The 18496-nt window shown below is 39.8% G+C and overlaps 1 protein-coding gene across 3 annotated transcripts in view; it reads right to left on the bottom strand.

The window, feature by feature from the left end:
• The window catches only part of emilin1a (elastin microfibril interfacer 1a), a 175910-nt gene that overhangs the window by 10999 nt on the left and 146415 nt on the right, over positions 1-18496 (bottom strand). For 2 of the 3 annotated variants that reach the window (XM_062034675.1, XM_062034673.1), the window contains 4 exons: positions 16745-16844; positions 16571-16682; positions 9812-9988; positions 5216-6493 (listed from right to left, as the gene is read on the bottom strand). In XM_062034675.1, the coding sequence (XP_061890659.1) occupies positions 5216-6493; positions 9812-9988; positions 16571-16682; positions 16745-16844 (1667 nt within the window). The remainder of the gene's footprint in view (positions 1-5215; positions 6494-9811; positions 9989-16570; positions 16683-16744; positions 16845-18496) is intronic. The other variant, XM_062034674.1, reaches the window with a different exon arrangement.

The following is an 18496-nucleotide window of genomic DNA, read 5'->3' as shown; positions in this document are numbered from 1 at the left end:
TTTTAGTCCAATCTAAATCTATGTTTAAGTCTATCAGTTAATTGGCATAGCCTTAGATTGCTCAGATATAGTCTTAGACCAATAAAAGTCTATGTTTAAGTCTATCGGTTAATGGGCATAGACTTAGATTGGTCAGATCTAGACTTAGTTCAATTTAAGTCAATCAATTCATGCTCCTCGACTCTGATTGGTCAGATATAATCTTAGTCCAATCTAAGACTATATTTAAGTCTATCAGCTCACACGCATAGATTTAGCTTGATCAGCTATAGTCTGAGTCCAATCTAAGTCTATGTTTAAGTCTATCAGTAAATGTGCATAGACTTAAATCGGGTAGATCAAATCTTACACCAATCTAAGTCTATGTTTAAGTCACTGAGTTCATGCTCATAGTTTTAGATTGGTCAGATCTTCTATTAGTCCAATCTAAATCTATGTTTAAGTCTATCAGTTAATGGGCATAGACTTAGATTGCTCAGATATAGTCTTAGACCAATAAAAGTCTATGTTTAAGTCTATCAGTTCATGGGCATAGTATTGGATTGGTCAGATCTAGACTGAGTCCAATTTAAGTCTATCAATTCATGCTCCTCGACTCAGATATAGTCTTAGTCCAATATAGTCTATCAGTAAATGTGCATAGACTTAAATCGGTTAGATCGAGTCTTAGACCAATCTAAGTCTATGTTTAAGTCACTGACTTCATGCTCATAAATTTAGATTGGTCAGATCTTCTTTTAGTCCAATCTAAATCTATGTTTAAGTCTATCAGTTAATTGGCATAGCCTTAGATTGCTCAGATATAGTCTTAGACCAATAAAAGTCTATGTTTAAGTCTATCGGTTAATGGGCATAGACTTAGATTGGTCAGATCTAGACTTAGTTCAATTTAAGTCAATCAATTCATGCTCCTCGACTCTGATTGGTCAGATATAATCTTAGTCCAATCTAAGACTATATTTAAATCTATCAGCTCACACGCATAGACTTAGATTGGTCAGCTATAGTCTGAGTCCAATCTAAGTCTATATTTAAGTCTATCAGTAAATGTGCATAGACTTAAATCGGGTAGATCGAATCTTACACCAATCTAAGTCTATGTTTAAGTCACTGAGTTCATGCTCATAGTTTTAGATTGGTCAGATCTTCTATTAGTCCAATCTAAATCTATGTTTAAGTCTATCAGTTAATGAGCATAGACTTAGATTTCTCAGATATAGTCTTAGATCAATCAAAGTCTATGTTTAAGTCTATCAGTTAATGGGCATAGACTTAGATTGGTCAGATATAGTCTTAGACCAATCAAAGTTTATGTTTAAGTATATCAGTTCATGGGCAAAGACTTGGATTGGTCAGATCTAGACTTAGTCCAATTTAAGTCTATCAATTCATGCTCCTCGACTCTGATTGGTCAGATATAGTCTTAGTCCAATCTAAATCTATATTTAAGTCTATCAGCTCACGCGCATAGACTTAGATTTGATCAGATATAGTCGGAGTCCAATCTAAGTCTATGTTTAAGTCTATCAGTAAATGTGCATAGACTTAAATCGGTTGGATCGAGTCTTAGACCAATCTAAGTCTATGCTTCAGTCACAGAGTTCATGCTCATAGATTTAGACTGGTCAGATCTTCTTTTAGTCCAATCTAAATCTATGTTTAAGTCTATCAGTTAATGGGCATGGACTTAGATTGCTCAGATATAGTCTTAGTCCAATTTAAGTCTAATGTTTAAGTCTATCAGTTAATGGGCATAGACTTAGATTGGTCAGATATAGTCTTAGTCCAATCCAAGTCTATGTTTAAGCCAATCAGTTCATGCTCATTGACTTAGATTGGCCAGATCTAGTCTTAGGCCAATATAAGTGTGCACAGACTTACATTGGTCAGATCTAGTCTTAGTCCAATATAGGTCTATGCTCATAGACTTAGATTGGTCAGATCTAGTCTTAGTCCAATATAAGTCTATGCTCATAGACTTAGATTGTTCAGGTCTAGTCTGAGTCAAATCTAAGTGTATGCTCATAGACTTAGATTGGTCAGATCTGGTTTTAATCCAATCTAAGTCTATGTTTAAGTCAATCAGTTTATGCTCATAGATTTAGATTGGACTAAGACCAGATCTGACCAATCTAAGTCTATGAGCACGAACCGACGAAGCCCACTGGGATGAGCGGCGAAACGTCTTCTAAGACCAACCAAACAGTCCAGTTGCGATGGTTAGAATGTGTGGTTTATTTTCTACAAACAGTTGGACTCCATCAAGACATTGTTGCCATACATGGAAGTCGGGTGTTCCGTTTGAGAGGCTATTTCAGGTGTAATAAAACATCCTTCATCACCGGAGGATTTAAGGCTTGCAGTACAAATCCACAGGATGTGTAGTGCAGTCAGTCCAAACAGAAGTCTTCTTCTCGACCTTTATGGGAGTTCTGTATTTGTCAAGGAAGTCGAAATAGAAACTTAACATGTTTTTTCTTACAAAGGCCATGTTATGTCAGGGCATGTCTAGTTTAGTGTTTGAAGTATTACTTCCACTTATGTTGTATTAGGTTGTATCCTATTTTGGGTTGTCCTTCCCTTGTGTTTGCGTCATCCTGCTGGGACATAATCACTTCCCAAGCGCTATCCCCCACACCTGTCTTCAGTTATTGATTAGTGTTCCCACCTGTTTTCTAAGTGAGTCATGCTCCTTATTTGTACCTGTCTCGCCTGATAGCTGGCGCGGTTCCATAGCTCGCCTCGTGCGACAGCTAGCACTTGTGTATCTCCATCTGTCCCTTTAGTTTTCCCATCAACTTTTGTTTGCTACTTTGTAACCTTGCTTAAGGAGGTCGGTTTTCACCCGCACACTGCTTCCTACCTTGTTTTTTGGATCCTGAAAAAAACGACCCTCGAACTTAACACACTGCAGATTATTTGAAGTTCAGCAATTCTTTTCTCTGCTTTGAATCGTCTCTAATTTAGGGATGGGACGGGTTATGAAAAAAATCTGAACCATTCAGTTGACCCGAGATGGGTTGCGTTTGAATCAATTGTGTTTTTTGGTTTGGTTTAGGGGACTGATCTGAACTATCTTAAGTTTATGAACATGAACTGATAGACTTAAACATAGACTTAGATTGTTCTAAGACTAGATATGACCAATACAAGTCTAAGAGCATAGACTTATATTGGACTACGACTATATCTGACCAATCTAAGTCTATGGTCATGAACTGATAGATGGGGACAATGTGGACGTGTCCCCCTCAGATTCACAGTGATACCGCGTTTTCCTACGTAAAATTATATGCTATAAATGTATGTATAGTACTATTTCCTTTGTTCACGAGTGTCTTTTCCATTTATTGTAGAGGTTTTTTTTACATGTTATTGTCCTGTTTGATGGACCCCACAAAAACTAGTGGCTAACTATCCATCCATCCATCCATTTTCTACCGCTTTTCCCTTTTGGGGTCGTGGGATGTGCTTGAGCCTATCTCAGCTGCATTCGGGTACACCCTGGACAAGTCGAGTGGCTAACTAATTGGGACTAATTTGTTCTTCGTCGTTTGCTAGACAGGAACTCCAGAGGCTGTGATGAAAGCTGCTAGAGGCAATGCAGGGGTACAAAGAGTTTGTCCCTCATTGATGTCTTGGCAGACCAAGTCTTTTTTCTGAGTTTTTGGTGTATTGTAGGGATGTTCCACCATCACTGGGGTTGGAGGCTCTGGGAGAGGTAGCACCTTTGATGTATCTCGGCAGATGTACTTCTTGTTGAGTGGATAAGCACATTGGTCCTCTCCTATTCTAAATCTCTCACGTCTGGCTCCTGGGCAACGGCTTCAGCTTGCCGGCCAAACTTTATGAGGGGACGGTGTTGGTACAGCACCGTTGGATTTAACTAATGACCAGGACCGCATTCTGTTATAGGGCAACATATAAGTACCTGGACCAAGGCGAGCCCTCAAAGTAGATAGGCTGTGGTCACTGCACAGTGGGTTCATTAGCCCAGTAAGGCATCCACTCTAGGAGAGAGAACACTCTAACACGGGCGCTACACCAGAATGCTACATGTGGAGCTCAACATCAGCAAGAGTACACATTTTACCAACGAGAATCTATGCTGGAATACACAGGGTGAGCGACAAAATAGCATCCAGGAGAATGAGACTAGCAGGACACTGCCAAAGACACCAGGAGCTGCCAGCCAGCAAACTGGTACTGTCGGAGCCAACACATGGGCACCGGTCACAAAGACGTCCCACTGTAACATATGTGGATGTACTCAAGAATGATGCGGGAGCACAAAGCACCAATGAGCTGGCCAGCTGTATGGAAAACCGGAATGACTGGAGACAACGATGAAGGCTTGTCTGAGGACAACCTAGAGAGACACTCTGAATAAAAAGCAAGCCGAAGTCGGATGTGCTGGTTGTGACTTGTCAGGGACATAAGGGCAATGCATTACGCTACAATGACGGATCCCTTTCTAATATTGCTGGCAAAAGTTGAGGTTAATGTTCCGTTATTTACACTAATCTACACGGAAGTGGCTGTAGAGTGCTGTCTTTAAGAGCTACTGTAAGCCAAAAGTGTGTTCAAGGTGAACACAAACAGTGGTCCTAAATAGAAACTGATATCTGCATCGGTGCCTGTCATGGTGATCAGAGGTGGACAAGGAGACATGCATTAAATGTATTAATAAGGGCTAAAAACATGCTCCAACATTCCCTACGGACTGTCAATGTTGCACCCTCGCTGATCTCAGGAAACCTCTCTAAATCATGGCATACTTTTTACTTTTGTATTATTATTACTTTTGTCGTTTAAAATGTGTATTATTGAGTTTGTATAACTTGCTGACAGCTTGATCCCCCCGGTTTACACATCACATTGCTCCGGAGTGTAAGTCTAGTTCTAATCATGCGCGTGTGCATCGTGAAGCCAAGGATAAGCAGGACAGCCACACCTGATAAATGGTAAAGTGGATTATTGGGATATATGATCATTTGGGCTGTTAAAAACATCAACGTGAGCCGAAAACTGTCACAAAACTGATTGGATTTTGTGAAAAGTTCCACCACCACCACCAGGAACCAGTTCCTGTTCCGTTCCTGTAAAATGTTTGTCTAATCTTGAACGGGTTTGTATTGAAAATTAAATGTTGTTGTGCAATGACAATAAAGAGCATACCATACCACGAACTATTTTTATCATCAGTTCCTTTTACCTGAGAGTGGATCCTGTCCTTAGTGTGGGTCAGATCATTGATGGTGTTCCCATGGGTTTGTATCGTCGTTCCCATGCCTCTGAGTGTGTTGTTGATGGAGCCGAACGTGATCATCACTTTAGATAACTCTCCTTGGATGGACTTCAGATCGCCTCCTAATCTCCCATTGTGGTCATGGTGACCGTCAAGGCGATTGGTCAGGTCGTCAATGTTGATATTGCACTGAGCATTGTTCTCCTCCACTTCTTCTCTGAGCCGCCCCACCTCTTCTTGAAGGTTCGAGCACACCTGAGAGCACACCGTTTCGCCTGAATCCACCGTTCTCCGCAGATCGTCCACTTCGGTCTGACACTTGCTGAGCGCGACGGCGGTGGAGTTGGCCAGCAGACGTAAGTCCTCGTCAACACTGGCGCAGACGGAACAGTCTTCCCAATCCTGGCTCAGCGTGTCAACCTCTGAGACGATCCTGTTGAAGTGTTCACCGTCCTTTCCGGTCATACCAATGATTTTTGTCACATCATCTGTTAAGTTTTCGACCCTGTCTGCCAGTGAGTCACCCGACACGGACAAGTCATTTAATCTCGTGTTAAATTTCTGGATTTCCCCTTGGTTAGCCACGACCCTCCATTCCAAGGTTTTGACGGTGTCTTCGGTCTTGCGTTCTTTGTCCTTCAGCCCGCATGTGTCGTTACACACTTTTGAAGTCGCCGTTAACCTCCTGTCCAGGAAGGTTGTGATGTTCTCCAGCTGGCTCAGACGTCGACTGTGGTCTGTAACCGTGTCCCCAAGGACAGACACATCAAGCTCTAGCTTCCCGATTTTGAATCTGTGCTCATCCAGTTGACTGAGGACCACGTTGCGTAGCTGCGTCACGTCTCTTTGGACGCCGTCCTTCAGGTTGTTCCCAGTGTTGATGCACTTCTGTTCAGATTTTCTCACCGTGTTATTCACCCTCTTCTCAAACTCCCGCAGTTTGCCGTTCAACCTGTCCTCAGTCACTCTTCCCTTCCCTCCCCCGGTTCCAGCCAGCTCTTTGTCCAGGCGCCCCTTGATGGTGTCACACTTGTTGGCAGTGGCGGTGACTTGGCCGTCCAGGTCAGACAATCTCTTCTCCAGCTCACTGACTGTCTTGCAGCACGTCTGGGACTGCTCCGTCTCACTTTGAAGGACCTGCAGGCTCTGCCTAAAATGTTGGTCCATGGAGTTGATCCGCTTCTCCAGCGCTCGCACTCTTTCTCTGTCCGACTCCTGCTGCCGTCTCACATCCTCCACGCCAGCCTGAGCACAAGAGGATGACAAAAACACAATTCTGAAGATCTGGGGACTCATGCAACATTCTTGCTCGCACACAAAATCCTGGCATAAGCCCTTTTTCACGGCATAGATGAGATGTATCAAGACTGACGTTTACGTTGAGATGTGCGATACCTCACGGCAACTTCATGCTTCGTTCAAGCTTTGCAAACATTGGAAGATCGAGGCAAGGACACAAAAGGCACTTTTTTTACAAACCCGTTTCCATGAGTTGGGAAATTGTGTTAGATGTAAATATAAATGGAATACAATGATTTGCAAATCATTTTCAACCCATATTCAGTTGAATATGCTACAAAGACAACATATTTGATGTTCAAACTCATAAACATTTTTTTTTGTGCAAATAATCATTAACTTTAGAATTTGATGCCAGTAACATGTGACTAAGAAGTTGGGAAAGGTGGCAATAAATACTGATAAAGTTGAGGAATGCTCATCAAACACTTATTTGGAACATCCCACAGGTGAACAGGCAAATTGGGAACAGGTGGGTGCCATGATTGGGTATAAAAGTAGATCCCATGAAATGCTCAGTCATTCACAAACAAGGATGGGGCGAGGGTCACCACTTTGTCAACAAATGCGTGAGCAAATTGTTGAACAGTTTAAGAAAAACCTTTCTCAACCAGCTATTGCAAGGAATTTAGGGATTTCACCATCTACGCTCCGTAATATCATCAAAGGGTTCAGAGAATCTGGAGAAATCACTGCACGTAAGCAGCTAAGCCCGTGACCTCCGATCCCTCAGGCTGTACTGCATCAACAAGCGACATCAGTGTGTAAAGGATATCACCACATGGGCTCAGGAACACTTCAGAAACCCACTGTCAGTAACTACAGTTGGTCGCTACATCTGTAAGTGCAAGTTAAAACTCTCCTATGCAAGGCGAAAACCGTTTATCAACAACACCCAGGAACGCTGTCGGCTTCGCTGGGCCTGAGCTCATCTAAGATGGACTGATACAAAGTGGAAAAGTGTTCTGTGGTCTGACGAGTCCACATTTCAAATTGTTTTTGGAAACTGTGGACGTCGTGTCCTCCGGACCAAAGAGGAAAAGAACCATCCGGATTGTTATAGGCGCAAAGTGTAAAAGCCAGCATGTGTGATGGTATGGGGGTGTATTAGTGCCCAAGACATGGGTAACTTACACATCTGTGAAGGCGCCATTAATGCTGAAAGGTACATACAGGTTTTGGAGCAACATATGTTGCCATCCAAGCAACGTTACCATGGACGCCCCTGCTTATTTCAGCAAGACAATGCCAAGCCACAAGTTACATCAACATGGCTTCATAGTAAAATAGTGCGAGTACTAGACTGGCCTGCCTGTAGTCCAGACCTGTCTCCCATTGAAAATGTGTGGCGCATTATGAAGCCTAAAATACCACGAGGGAGACCCCCGGACTGTTGAACAACTTAAGCTGTACATCAAGCAAGAATGGGAAAGAATTCCACCTGAGAAGCTTAAAAAATGTGTCTCCTCAGTTCCCAAACGTTTACTGAGTGTTGTTAAAAGGAAAGGCCATGTAACACAGGGGTGAACATGCCCTTTCCCAACTACTTTGGCACGTGTTGCAGCCATGAAATTCTAAGTTAATTATTATTTGCAAAAAAAAAAAAAGTTTATGAGTTTGAACATCAAATATCTTGTCTTTGTAGTGCATTCAATTGAATATGGGTTGAAAAGGATTTGCAAATCATTGTATTCCGTTTATATTTACATCTAACACAATTTCCCAACTCATATGGAAACAGGGTTTGTATTTAATGCTTCATATTGATATGGATATTTGTGAGGACATATATTTATCTATGCCATCATGTCGCCACCCATTGCTGTCAAAACTTGTTTCTGTGACTCCTTGACCGTGTCAGGCGGACAACACCGGAGACCGATTAGGATGCCACGTATACGGCTGCTACCACAAGAAGCTCTATCGATCAATCAATGTTTACTTATATAGCCCAAAATCACGAGTGTCTCAAAGGGCTGCACAAGCCACAACGACATCCTCGGCTCAGATCCCACATCAGGGCAAGGAAACACTCAACCCAATGGGATGACTCTACTGTGTTGTAATAATAAATTGAGTAATCAAGCAAGAGTAAATGTCTTTCATATCCTTTGTGTTAAAGTGTAAATGTTAGCAATATTACATACCGTAAATTCCAGGCTATAAGCCACTCATTTTTTCCTAAACTTAGAAATTGGTGTGGCTAATGTATGGATTTTTCTTTGCTGACGGCCAAAACGTAAATAGTAAAAAAAAAAATTTAAAAATCATATACATTGAAAATGTGTTTTATTGTTTGTGCTATGGCGCCATGTTTTGGGCGAGTTCTCCCATTTAGTGCTTTCAACAGGAAGTGGAAGTGCGGTTCGGTCTTCTCGCCGTCCGTAGCGTTTCTACTCGTACGGATTCTTCATTCATCGCTCCAGGCAAGGTTTGTACGTTTTACAATATAACTAAAACAATTCTTACTTACTAAACAGTCCCGTGTGCGATGTCTGTACGAGCGTCTTCATGCATATTTGGACGTGCTATCGTAATGTAATCGAGCTAGCCTCTTTAGCATTAGCTAATATGCTAATATGTTTACGAGTGTCTGTGTTAGTATTAGGGGACGGCGTGGCACGGTTGGGAGAGTGGCCGTGCCAGCAACCTGAGGGTTCCTGGTTCAATCCCCACCTACTACCAACCTCGTCACGTCCGTTGTGTTCTTGAGCAAGACACTTCACCCTTGCTCCTGATCATGGTTAGGGCCTTGCATGGCAGCTCCCGCCATCAGTGTTTGTGAATGTGGAAATAGTTTCAAAGCGCTTTGAGTACCTCGAAGGTAAAAAAGCGCTATACAAGTATAACCCATTTACCATTTATTAACTTACAATGGCATTCTTTTTGTATTGTTTCAGTTCCTCAGTAAATTCACCAAAAGGTCACCGTGGAGTTATTGAGTCTGTTTAGCTGATTGGAGAGCTAGTTTCCGCAGCTAGTGGGTCCATGACGATGACCTCTGTTTTGTTTGATCAGCCGTTTTACTGCCTTGTTACAGACACACAATTAAAGTATGTAAATAAACATTTACAGAATATTTCTGTGTAAATAAGTCATTTCACAACATATATATCTGCGGCCTGTAGTCCGGAAAACGAGTGTAAATTAATTCCAGGCGTTCGTGGGCCATAGAAAAAGACGTGGCGGGCCAGATCTTGAGTTTTGACACCTGTGCTTGGGGAGAATGTGAAATGTATTCATGAACGTGTCCTTGGTCTTCACCTGGCAGGCGGAGCAGGACAGAGTCACTCTTCTCTCCAACTCCGTCAGTATTTCTTCCTTCAGCGTCGTCAGCTGCTTCCCTTTAGCTCCTCCTCCTCCGACGGCGTCTCCGTCCAGCTCGTTGCCGCCTCCATTCTCCAAGTGGTTGTTGATGTTGACCAGGGTCTGGTCATGGACCTGAAGGAGCACATTGATGACACGATGACGAAGCAGTATCTTCCATCTAGGGTTGTACGGTATACCAGTATTAGTATAGTACCGCCAATACCAATGAATCATATTCGGTACTATACCGCCTCTGAAAAGTACCGGTCCCCCGCACCCCGTCGTCGAGCAGAGGAGCATGTTCGGCAGTGCACAATCACAGAGTACTTACAAGCAGACAGTGTGTACACAGAAAAGGGAGAACGGACGCAAATTGGCCCAAAAACTAAAGATAAAAGTGAAGTTATAACACTGAAACGCCCTCAGGAAGAGGTGCTTTGTACTTCTAAATCAATAATCCTCGCCTCCATGGCGCCAAATAAAGTAAGTTTCTTCCAAGTAGCATTATCACTGGAGGACGAGGAATAGCTAAACATGCTTCACTACACACCGTAGTTTACCTGCGTCAAAATGTAAACAAACGCCATTGGTGGATCTACACCTGACATCCACTGCAATGATACCAAGTACAGGCGCGTATCAAGTCACTACTAAGATGATTACATCGATATTTTTTGGCATCACAACTTTTTTTTTTTTTAAGTGTATATTATGTTTATAAACTTAGGAAATATGTCCCTGGACACATGAGGGGTTTGAATATGACCAATGTATGATCCTGTAACTACTTGGTATCGGATCGATACCTACATTTGTGGTATCATCCAAAACTACTGTAAAGTATCCAAACAGAATAAGTGATTATTACATTTTAACAGAAGTGTAGACAGAACATGTTAAAATAGAAAGTAAGCAGATATTAACAGTAAATGAACAAGTAGATTAATAGTTCATTTTCTACCGTTTGTCCTTAATAATGTTGACAAAATAATAGGTAGATAAATGACACAATATGTTACTGCATATGTCAGCAGACTAATTAGGAGCCTTTGTTTGTTTACTTACTACTAAAAGACAAGTTGTCTTGTATGTTCACTATTTTATTTAAGGACAAACTTGCAATAATAAAGATATGTTTAATGTACCCTAAGATTTGTTGTTAAAATAAAGCCAATAATGACATTTTTTGTGGTCCCCTTTATTTAGAAAAGTATCAAAATAATTTTGGTACCAACACTACTTCCATCTGATACTTTGGTCCTCTGGGGGGAAGAACCATATGGTGCCCAGCTACTTCTAAATCACAAATCCTCACCTCCATGGCGCCAAATAAGTAAGTTTCTTCCAAGTAGCATTATCACTGGAGGACGAGGAATAGCTAAACATGCTTCACTACACACCGTAGTTTACCTGCGTCAAAATGTAAACAAACGCCATGGGTGGATCTACACCTGACATCCACTGCAATGATACCAAGTACAGGCGCGTATCAAGTCACTACTAAGATGATTACATCGATGTTTTTTGGCATCACAACATCTTCTTTTTTTTTTTAAGTGTATATTATGTTTATAAACTGAGGAAATATGTCCCTGGACACATGAGGGGTTTGAATATGACCAATGTATGATCCTGTAACTACTTGGTATCGGATTGATACCTACATTTGTGGTATCATCCAAAACTAATTTAAAGTATCAAAGAAGAGAAGAATAAGTGATTATTACATTTTAACAGAAGTGTAGACAGAACATGTTAAAAGAGAAAGTTAGCAGATATTAACAGTAAATGAACAAGTAGATTAATAATTCATTTTCTACCACTTGTCCTTAATAATGTTGACAAAATAATTGGTAGATAAATGACACAATATGTTACTGCATATGTCAGCAGCTAAATTAGGAGCCTTTGTTTGTTTACTTACTACTAAAAGACAAGTTCTCTGGTATGTTCACTATTTTATTTAAGGACAAACATGCAATAATAAAGATATGTTTAAGATTTGTTGTTAAAATAAAGCCAATAATGACATTTTTTGTGGTCCCCTTTATTTAGAAAAGTATCAAAATAATTTTGGTACCAACACTACTTCCATCTGATACTTTGGTCCTCTGGGGGGGAAGAACCATATGGTGCCCAGCTACTTCTAAATCACAAATCCTCACCTCCATGGCGCCAAATAAGTAAGTTTCTTCCAAGTAGAGTTATCACTGGAGGACGAGGAATAGCTAAACATGCTTCACTACACACCGTAGTTTACCTGCGTCAAATTGTAAACAAAAGCCATTGGTGGATCTACACCTGACATCCACTGTAATGATACCAAGTACGGGCGCGTTTCAAGTCGATACTACTACGATTACATCGATATTTTTTAGCATCACAACATCTTTTGGTTTTTTTAAAAGTATATTATGTTTATAAACGCAGGAAATATGTCCCTGGACACATGAGGACTTTGAATATGACCAATGTATGATCCTGTAACTACTTGGTATCAGACTGATACCTAAATTTGTGATATCATCCAAAATGAATGTAAAGGATCAAACAACAGAAGAATAAGTGATTATTACATTTTAACAGAAGTGTAGACAGAACATGTTAAAAGAGAAAGTAAGCAGATATTAACAGTAAATAAACAAGTAGATTAATAATACATTTTCTACCACTTGTCCTTAATAATGTTGACAAAATAATAGGTAGATAAATGACACAATATGTTACTGCATATGTCAGCAGACTAATTAGGAGCCTTTGTTTGTTTACTTACTACTAAAAGACAAGTTGTCTTGTATGTTCACTATTTTATTTAAAGACAAACTTGCAATAAGAAACATATGTTTAATGTACCGTTGTTAAATGAAAGCCAAAAATGACATTTTTTGTGGTCTCCTTTATTTAGAAAAGTATCAAAATAATTTTGGTACCGATACCAAAATATTGGTATCGGTACAACACTACTTCCATCGGATACTTTGGTCCTCTGGGGGGGGAGAACCATATGGTGCCCAGCTACTTCTAAATCACTAATCCTCGCCTCCATGGCGCCAAATAAAGTAAGTTTCTTTCAAGTATCAAGTATCATTATCACTGGAGGACGAGGAATAGCTAAACATGCTTCACTGCACACCGTAGTTTACCTGCGTCAAAATGTAAACAAACGCCATTGGTGGATCTACACCTGACATCCACTGTGATGATACCAAGTACAGGCGCGTTTCAAGTCGATACTACTACGATTACATCGATATTTTTTAGCATCACAACATCTTTATTTTTTTTTAAATGTATATTATGTTTATAAACTCAGGAAATATGTCCCTGGACACATGAGGGGTTTGAATATGACCAATGTATGATCCTGTAACTACTTGGTATCGGATCGATACCTACATTTGTGGTATCATCCAAAACTACTGTAAAGTATCCAAACAGAATAAGTGATTATTACATTTTAACAGAAGTGTAAACAGAACATGTTAAAATAGAAAGTAAGCAGATATTAACAGTAAATGAACAAGTAGATTAATAATTCATTTTCTACCACTTGTCCTTAATAATGTTCACAAAATATTAGGTAGATAAATGACACAATATGTTACTGCATATGTCAGCAGACTAATTAGGAGCCTTTGTTGTTTACTTACTACTAAAAGACAAGTTGTCTTGTATGTTCACTATTTTATTTAAGGGCAAACTTGCAATAAGAAACATATGTTTAATGAACCCTAAGATTTGTTGTTAAAATAAAGCCAATAATGACATTTTTTGTGGTCCCCTTTATTTAGAAAAGTATCAAAATAATTTTGGTACCAACACTACTTCCATCTGATACTTTGGTCCTCTGGGGGGGGAGAACCATATGGTGCCCAGCTACTTCTAAATCACAAATCCTCACCTCCATGGCGCCAAATAAGTAAGTTTCTTCCAAGTAGCATTATCACTGGAGGACGAGGAATAGCTAAACATGCTTCACTACACACCGTAGTTTACCTGCGTCAAAATGTAAACAAACGCCATTGGCGGATCTACACCTGACATCCACTGTGATGATACCAAGTACAAGCACGTATCAAGTCGATACTACTATGATTACGTCGATATTTTTTGCCATCACAACATCTTTCGTTTTTAAAAAAATTTATATTATGTTTATAAACTCGGGAAATATGTCCCTGGACACATGAGGACTTTGAATATGACCAATGTATGATCCTGTAATGACTTGGTATCGGATTGATACCTCAATTTGTGATATCATCCAAAACTAATGTAAAGTATCAAAGAAGAGAAGAATAAGTGATTATTACATTTAAACGGAAGTGTAGACAGAACATGTTAAAAGAGAAAGTTAGCAGATATTAACAGTAAATGAACAAGTAGATTAATAATACATGTTCTACCACTTGTCTTTAATAATGTTGACAAAATAATAGGTAGATAAATGACACAATATGTTACTGCATATGTCAGCAGACTAATTAGGAGCCTTTGTTTGTTTACTTACTAATAAAAGAGAAGTTGTCTTGTATGTTTACTATTCTATTTAAGGACAAACTTGCAAAAAGCATCATATGTTTAATGTACCCTAAGATGTTTTGTTAGAATAAAGTCAATAATGACATTTTTTGGGGTTCCCCTTATTTAGAAAAGTACTGAAATAATTTTGGTATCGGGACAACACTACTTCCATCTGATACTATGGTCCCCTGGGGGGGGGGGGGGGGGGGGGAAGAACCATATGGTGCCCTGGTAAGTGACTATTAGTGCGTGATGGCAACATGTGCCTTCAACACGTGCACGGCAGACCTGGCATCTGCAACGCTTATGACCCACTTGAAAGAGGAAGTAAAAGCTTAGTCCAAACAAGGCGACATCGTCTATCATATTTAGCATCAAATACAACACAGTCCATGATCCATGCATGTTTGCGGTCTTGACATTTAGTCTCTTTCTACAAACCCCGTTTCCATATGAGTTGGGAAATTGTGTTAGATGTAAATATAAACGGAATACAATGATTTGCAAATCATTTTTAACCCATATTCAATTGAATATGCTACAAAGACAACATATTTGATGTTCAAACTGAGAAACATTTTTTTTTTGCAAATAATCATTAACTTTAGAATTTGATGCCAGCAACACGTGACAAAGAAGTTGGGAAAGGTGGCAATAAATACTGATAAAGTTGAGGAATGCTCATCAAACACTTATTTGGAACATCCCACAGGTGAACAGGCAAATTGGGAACAGGTGGGTGCCATGATTGGGTATAAAAGTAGATTCCATGAAATGCTCAGTCATTCACAAACAAGGATGGGGCGAGGGTCACCACTTTGTCAACAAATGCGTGAGCAAATTGTTGAACAGTTTAAGAAAAACCTTTCTCAACCAGCTATTGCAAGGAATTTAGGGATTTCACCATCTACGGTCCGTAATATCATCAAAGGGTTCAGAGAATCTGGAGAAATCACTGCACGTAAGCAGCTAAGCCCGTGACCTTCCATCCCTCAGGCTGTACTGCATCAACAAGCGACATCAGTGTGTAAAGGATATTACCACATGGGCTCAGGAACACTTCAGAAACCCACTGTCAGTAACTACAGTTGGTCGCTACATCTGTAAGTGCAAGTTAAAACTCTCCTATGCAAGGCGAAACCGTTTATCAACAACACCCAGAAACGCCGTCGGCTTCGCTGGGCCTGAGCTCATCTAAGATGGACTGATACAAAGTGGAAAAGTGTTCTGTGGTCTGACGAGTCCACATTTCAAATTGTTTTTGGAAACTGTGGACGTCGTGTCCTCCGGACCAAAGAGGAAAAGAACCACCCGGATTGTTATAGGCGCAAAGTTGAAAAGCCAGCATCTGTGATGGTATGGGGGTGTATTAGTGCCCAAGACATGGGTAACTTACACATCTGTGAAGGCGCCAATAATGCTGAAAGGTACATACAGGTTTTGGAGCAACATATGTTGCCATCCAAGCAACGTTACCATGGACGCCCCTGCTTATTTCAGCAAGACAATGCCAAGCCACGTGTTACATCAACGTGGCTTCATAGTAAAAGAGTGCGGGTACTAGACTGGCCTGCCTGTAGTCCAGACCTGTCTCCTATTGAAAATGTGTGGCGCATTATGAAGCCTAAAATACCACAAGGGAGACCCCCGGACTGTTGAACAACTTAAGCTGTACATCAAGCAAGAATGGGAAAGAATTCCACCTGAGAAGCTTCAAAAATGTGTCTCCTCAGTTCCCAAACGTTTACTGAGTGTTGTTAAAAGGAAAGGCCATGTAACACAGTGGTGAACATGCCCTTTCCCAACTACTTTGGCACGTGTTGCAGCCATGAAATTCTAAGTTAATTATTATTTGCAAAAAAAAAAAAAAGTTTATGAGTTTGAACATCAAATATGTTGTCTTTGTAGTGCATTCAACTGAATATGGGTTGAAAAGGATTTGCAAATCATTGTATTCCGTTTATATTTACATCTAACACAATTTCCCAACTCATATGGAAACGGGGGTTGTAACATTATCTCTAAAAACTAGTATAAAACAATAGCATGCTATCACGTGATAAGAGGAAATACCAAAATTCCGAGATGGCGCCAAGTAGCACAACTCATGATTTTTAGGTTTAAACATACACAATTAGCCAAAAAGCTAGCAAACAAAGTTAGCATGCTTAAGTTAGCAGAGAAGGTCACCTGGGTCTTGTTGTACAGATGGTCCAGCTTGTTGTGAATGTTGTTGATGGTCTCCTTCATGTGCGGCTGGGCTGAGTCCGCGGGCACAATAGCTCCATTCAGTCGGGATCTACTTCAAAGGACGGGACTCTTGAAGTCTGCCAGAGAACAACAGCAACAGCAGGCAGGACTTACAGCCTCTGGTCCACATCATGGATGGAAGTCTGCATGCTGTGGAGGTCTTTGGTCAGGCGGCTGATGGTCTCTTCAAGCTTCCTCACCTTCTCCCTGTCACCTGTGGGTGTGAGGACTCAAGAGTGAAAAGATATACTACAACTTTGCTACGTCGGGGATTTTTTAAAAGCAGATTCTACATATTTTTGGCCTAAATTAGGTGTAAAATTACCAAATTTTCCAAACTATAGCGGTATATAAGCCGCACCCACAACATTTTAGGGATTTTTCCCCATATATAAGCCGCACCGGACTATAAATCGTAGACATATACGTTGTGAAATTAATTATATTTTGTAAATGTTTTTAATTGTTTCCAAGCGGTGTCTGGAACACAGCAGTAAAACGGCCGATCAAACAAAACAGAAGTCATCGTCATGGACTCACTGGCTGCGCAGGCTAGCTCTGCAATCAGCATAGCTAAGCAGAAAACGTTAAATAAAAGAGACATTAACATACTTCCAAAATGGCGCCGAATATCAAAATTCATGACTTTTAGGTTTAAACATACAAAAATAGCAAAAAAAAATTGGCATGCTTGAATAAAAGAGACATTAACATACTTCTAAAATGATGCCAAGTATCAAAATTCATGACTTTTAGGGTTAAACATACAAAATTTGCTAAAAACTAGCAAAAATTCCATTAGCATGCTTAAGTTTATACAAGTTAGCATAGCTAAGCATAAAACGTTAAATAAAAGAGACATGAACATACTTCCAAAATGGCGCCAAGTATCAAAATTCATGACTTTTAGGGTTAAAACATACGAAATTTGCTAAAAACTAGCAAAAAAAACCAACCTTGCATGCTTATGTTCACACAAGTTAGCATAGCTAAGCATAAAACGTTAAATAAAAGAAACATTAACATATTTCCAAAATGGCGCCAAGTATCAAAATTCATGACTTTTAGGGTTAAAACATAGTTAGCTAAAACCTAGCAAAAAAAACGTTAGCATGCTTATGTTCACACAAGTTAGCATAGCTAAGCATAAAACGTTAAATAAAAGAGACATTAACAAACTTGCAAAATGGCGCCAAGTATCAAAATTCATGACTTTTAGGGTTAAAATATACAAAGTTGGCTAAAAAATAGCAAAAAAAACGGTAACATGCTTATGTTCCCACAAGTTAGCATAGCTAAGCATAAAACATTAGCATGCTTGAATAAAAAGGACATTAACATACTTCCAAAATGGCGCCAAGTATCAAAATTCATGACTTTTAGGGTTGAAACATACAAAATTTGCTAAAAACTAGCAAAAAAAACCGTTAGCATGCTTATGTTCACACAAGTTAGCATAGCTAAGCATAAAACGTTAAATAAAAGAGACATGAACATACTTCCAAAATGGCGCCAAGTATCAAAATTCATGACTTTTAGGGTTAAAACATACGAAATTTGCTAAAAAATAGCACAAAAAAAAACGTTGCATGCTTATGTTCACACAAGTTAGCATAGCTAAGCATAAAACGTTAAATAAAAGAGACATTAACATATTTCCAAAATGGCGCCAAGTATCAAAATTCATGACTTTTAGGGTTAAAACATAGTTAGCTAAAAACTAGCAAAAAAAACGTTAGCATGCTTATGTTCACACAAGTTAGCATAGCTAAGCATAAAACGTTAAATAAAAGAGACATTAACAAACTTGCAAAATGGCGCCAAGTATCAAAATTCATGACTTTTAGGGTTAAAACATACAAAGTT

The sequence above is a fragment of the Entelurus aequoreus genome, linkage group LG23, assembly GCF_033978785.1.
Source record: "Entelurus aequoreus isolate RoL-2023_Sb linkage group LG23, RoL_Eaeq_v1.1, whole genome shotgun sequence".
In the NCBI taxonomy this organism is placed as follows: Eukaryota; Metazoa; Chordata; class Actinopteri; order Syngnathiformes; family Syngnathidae; genus Entelurus; species Entelurus aequoreus.
This window is presented reverse-complemented; position numbering and strand designations above follow the sequence as displayed.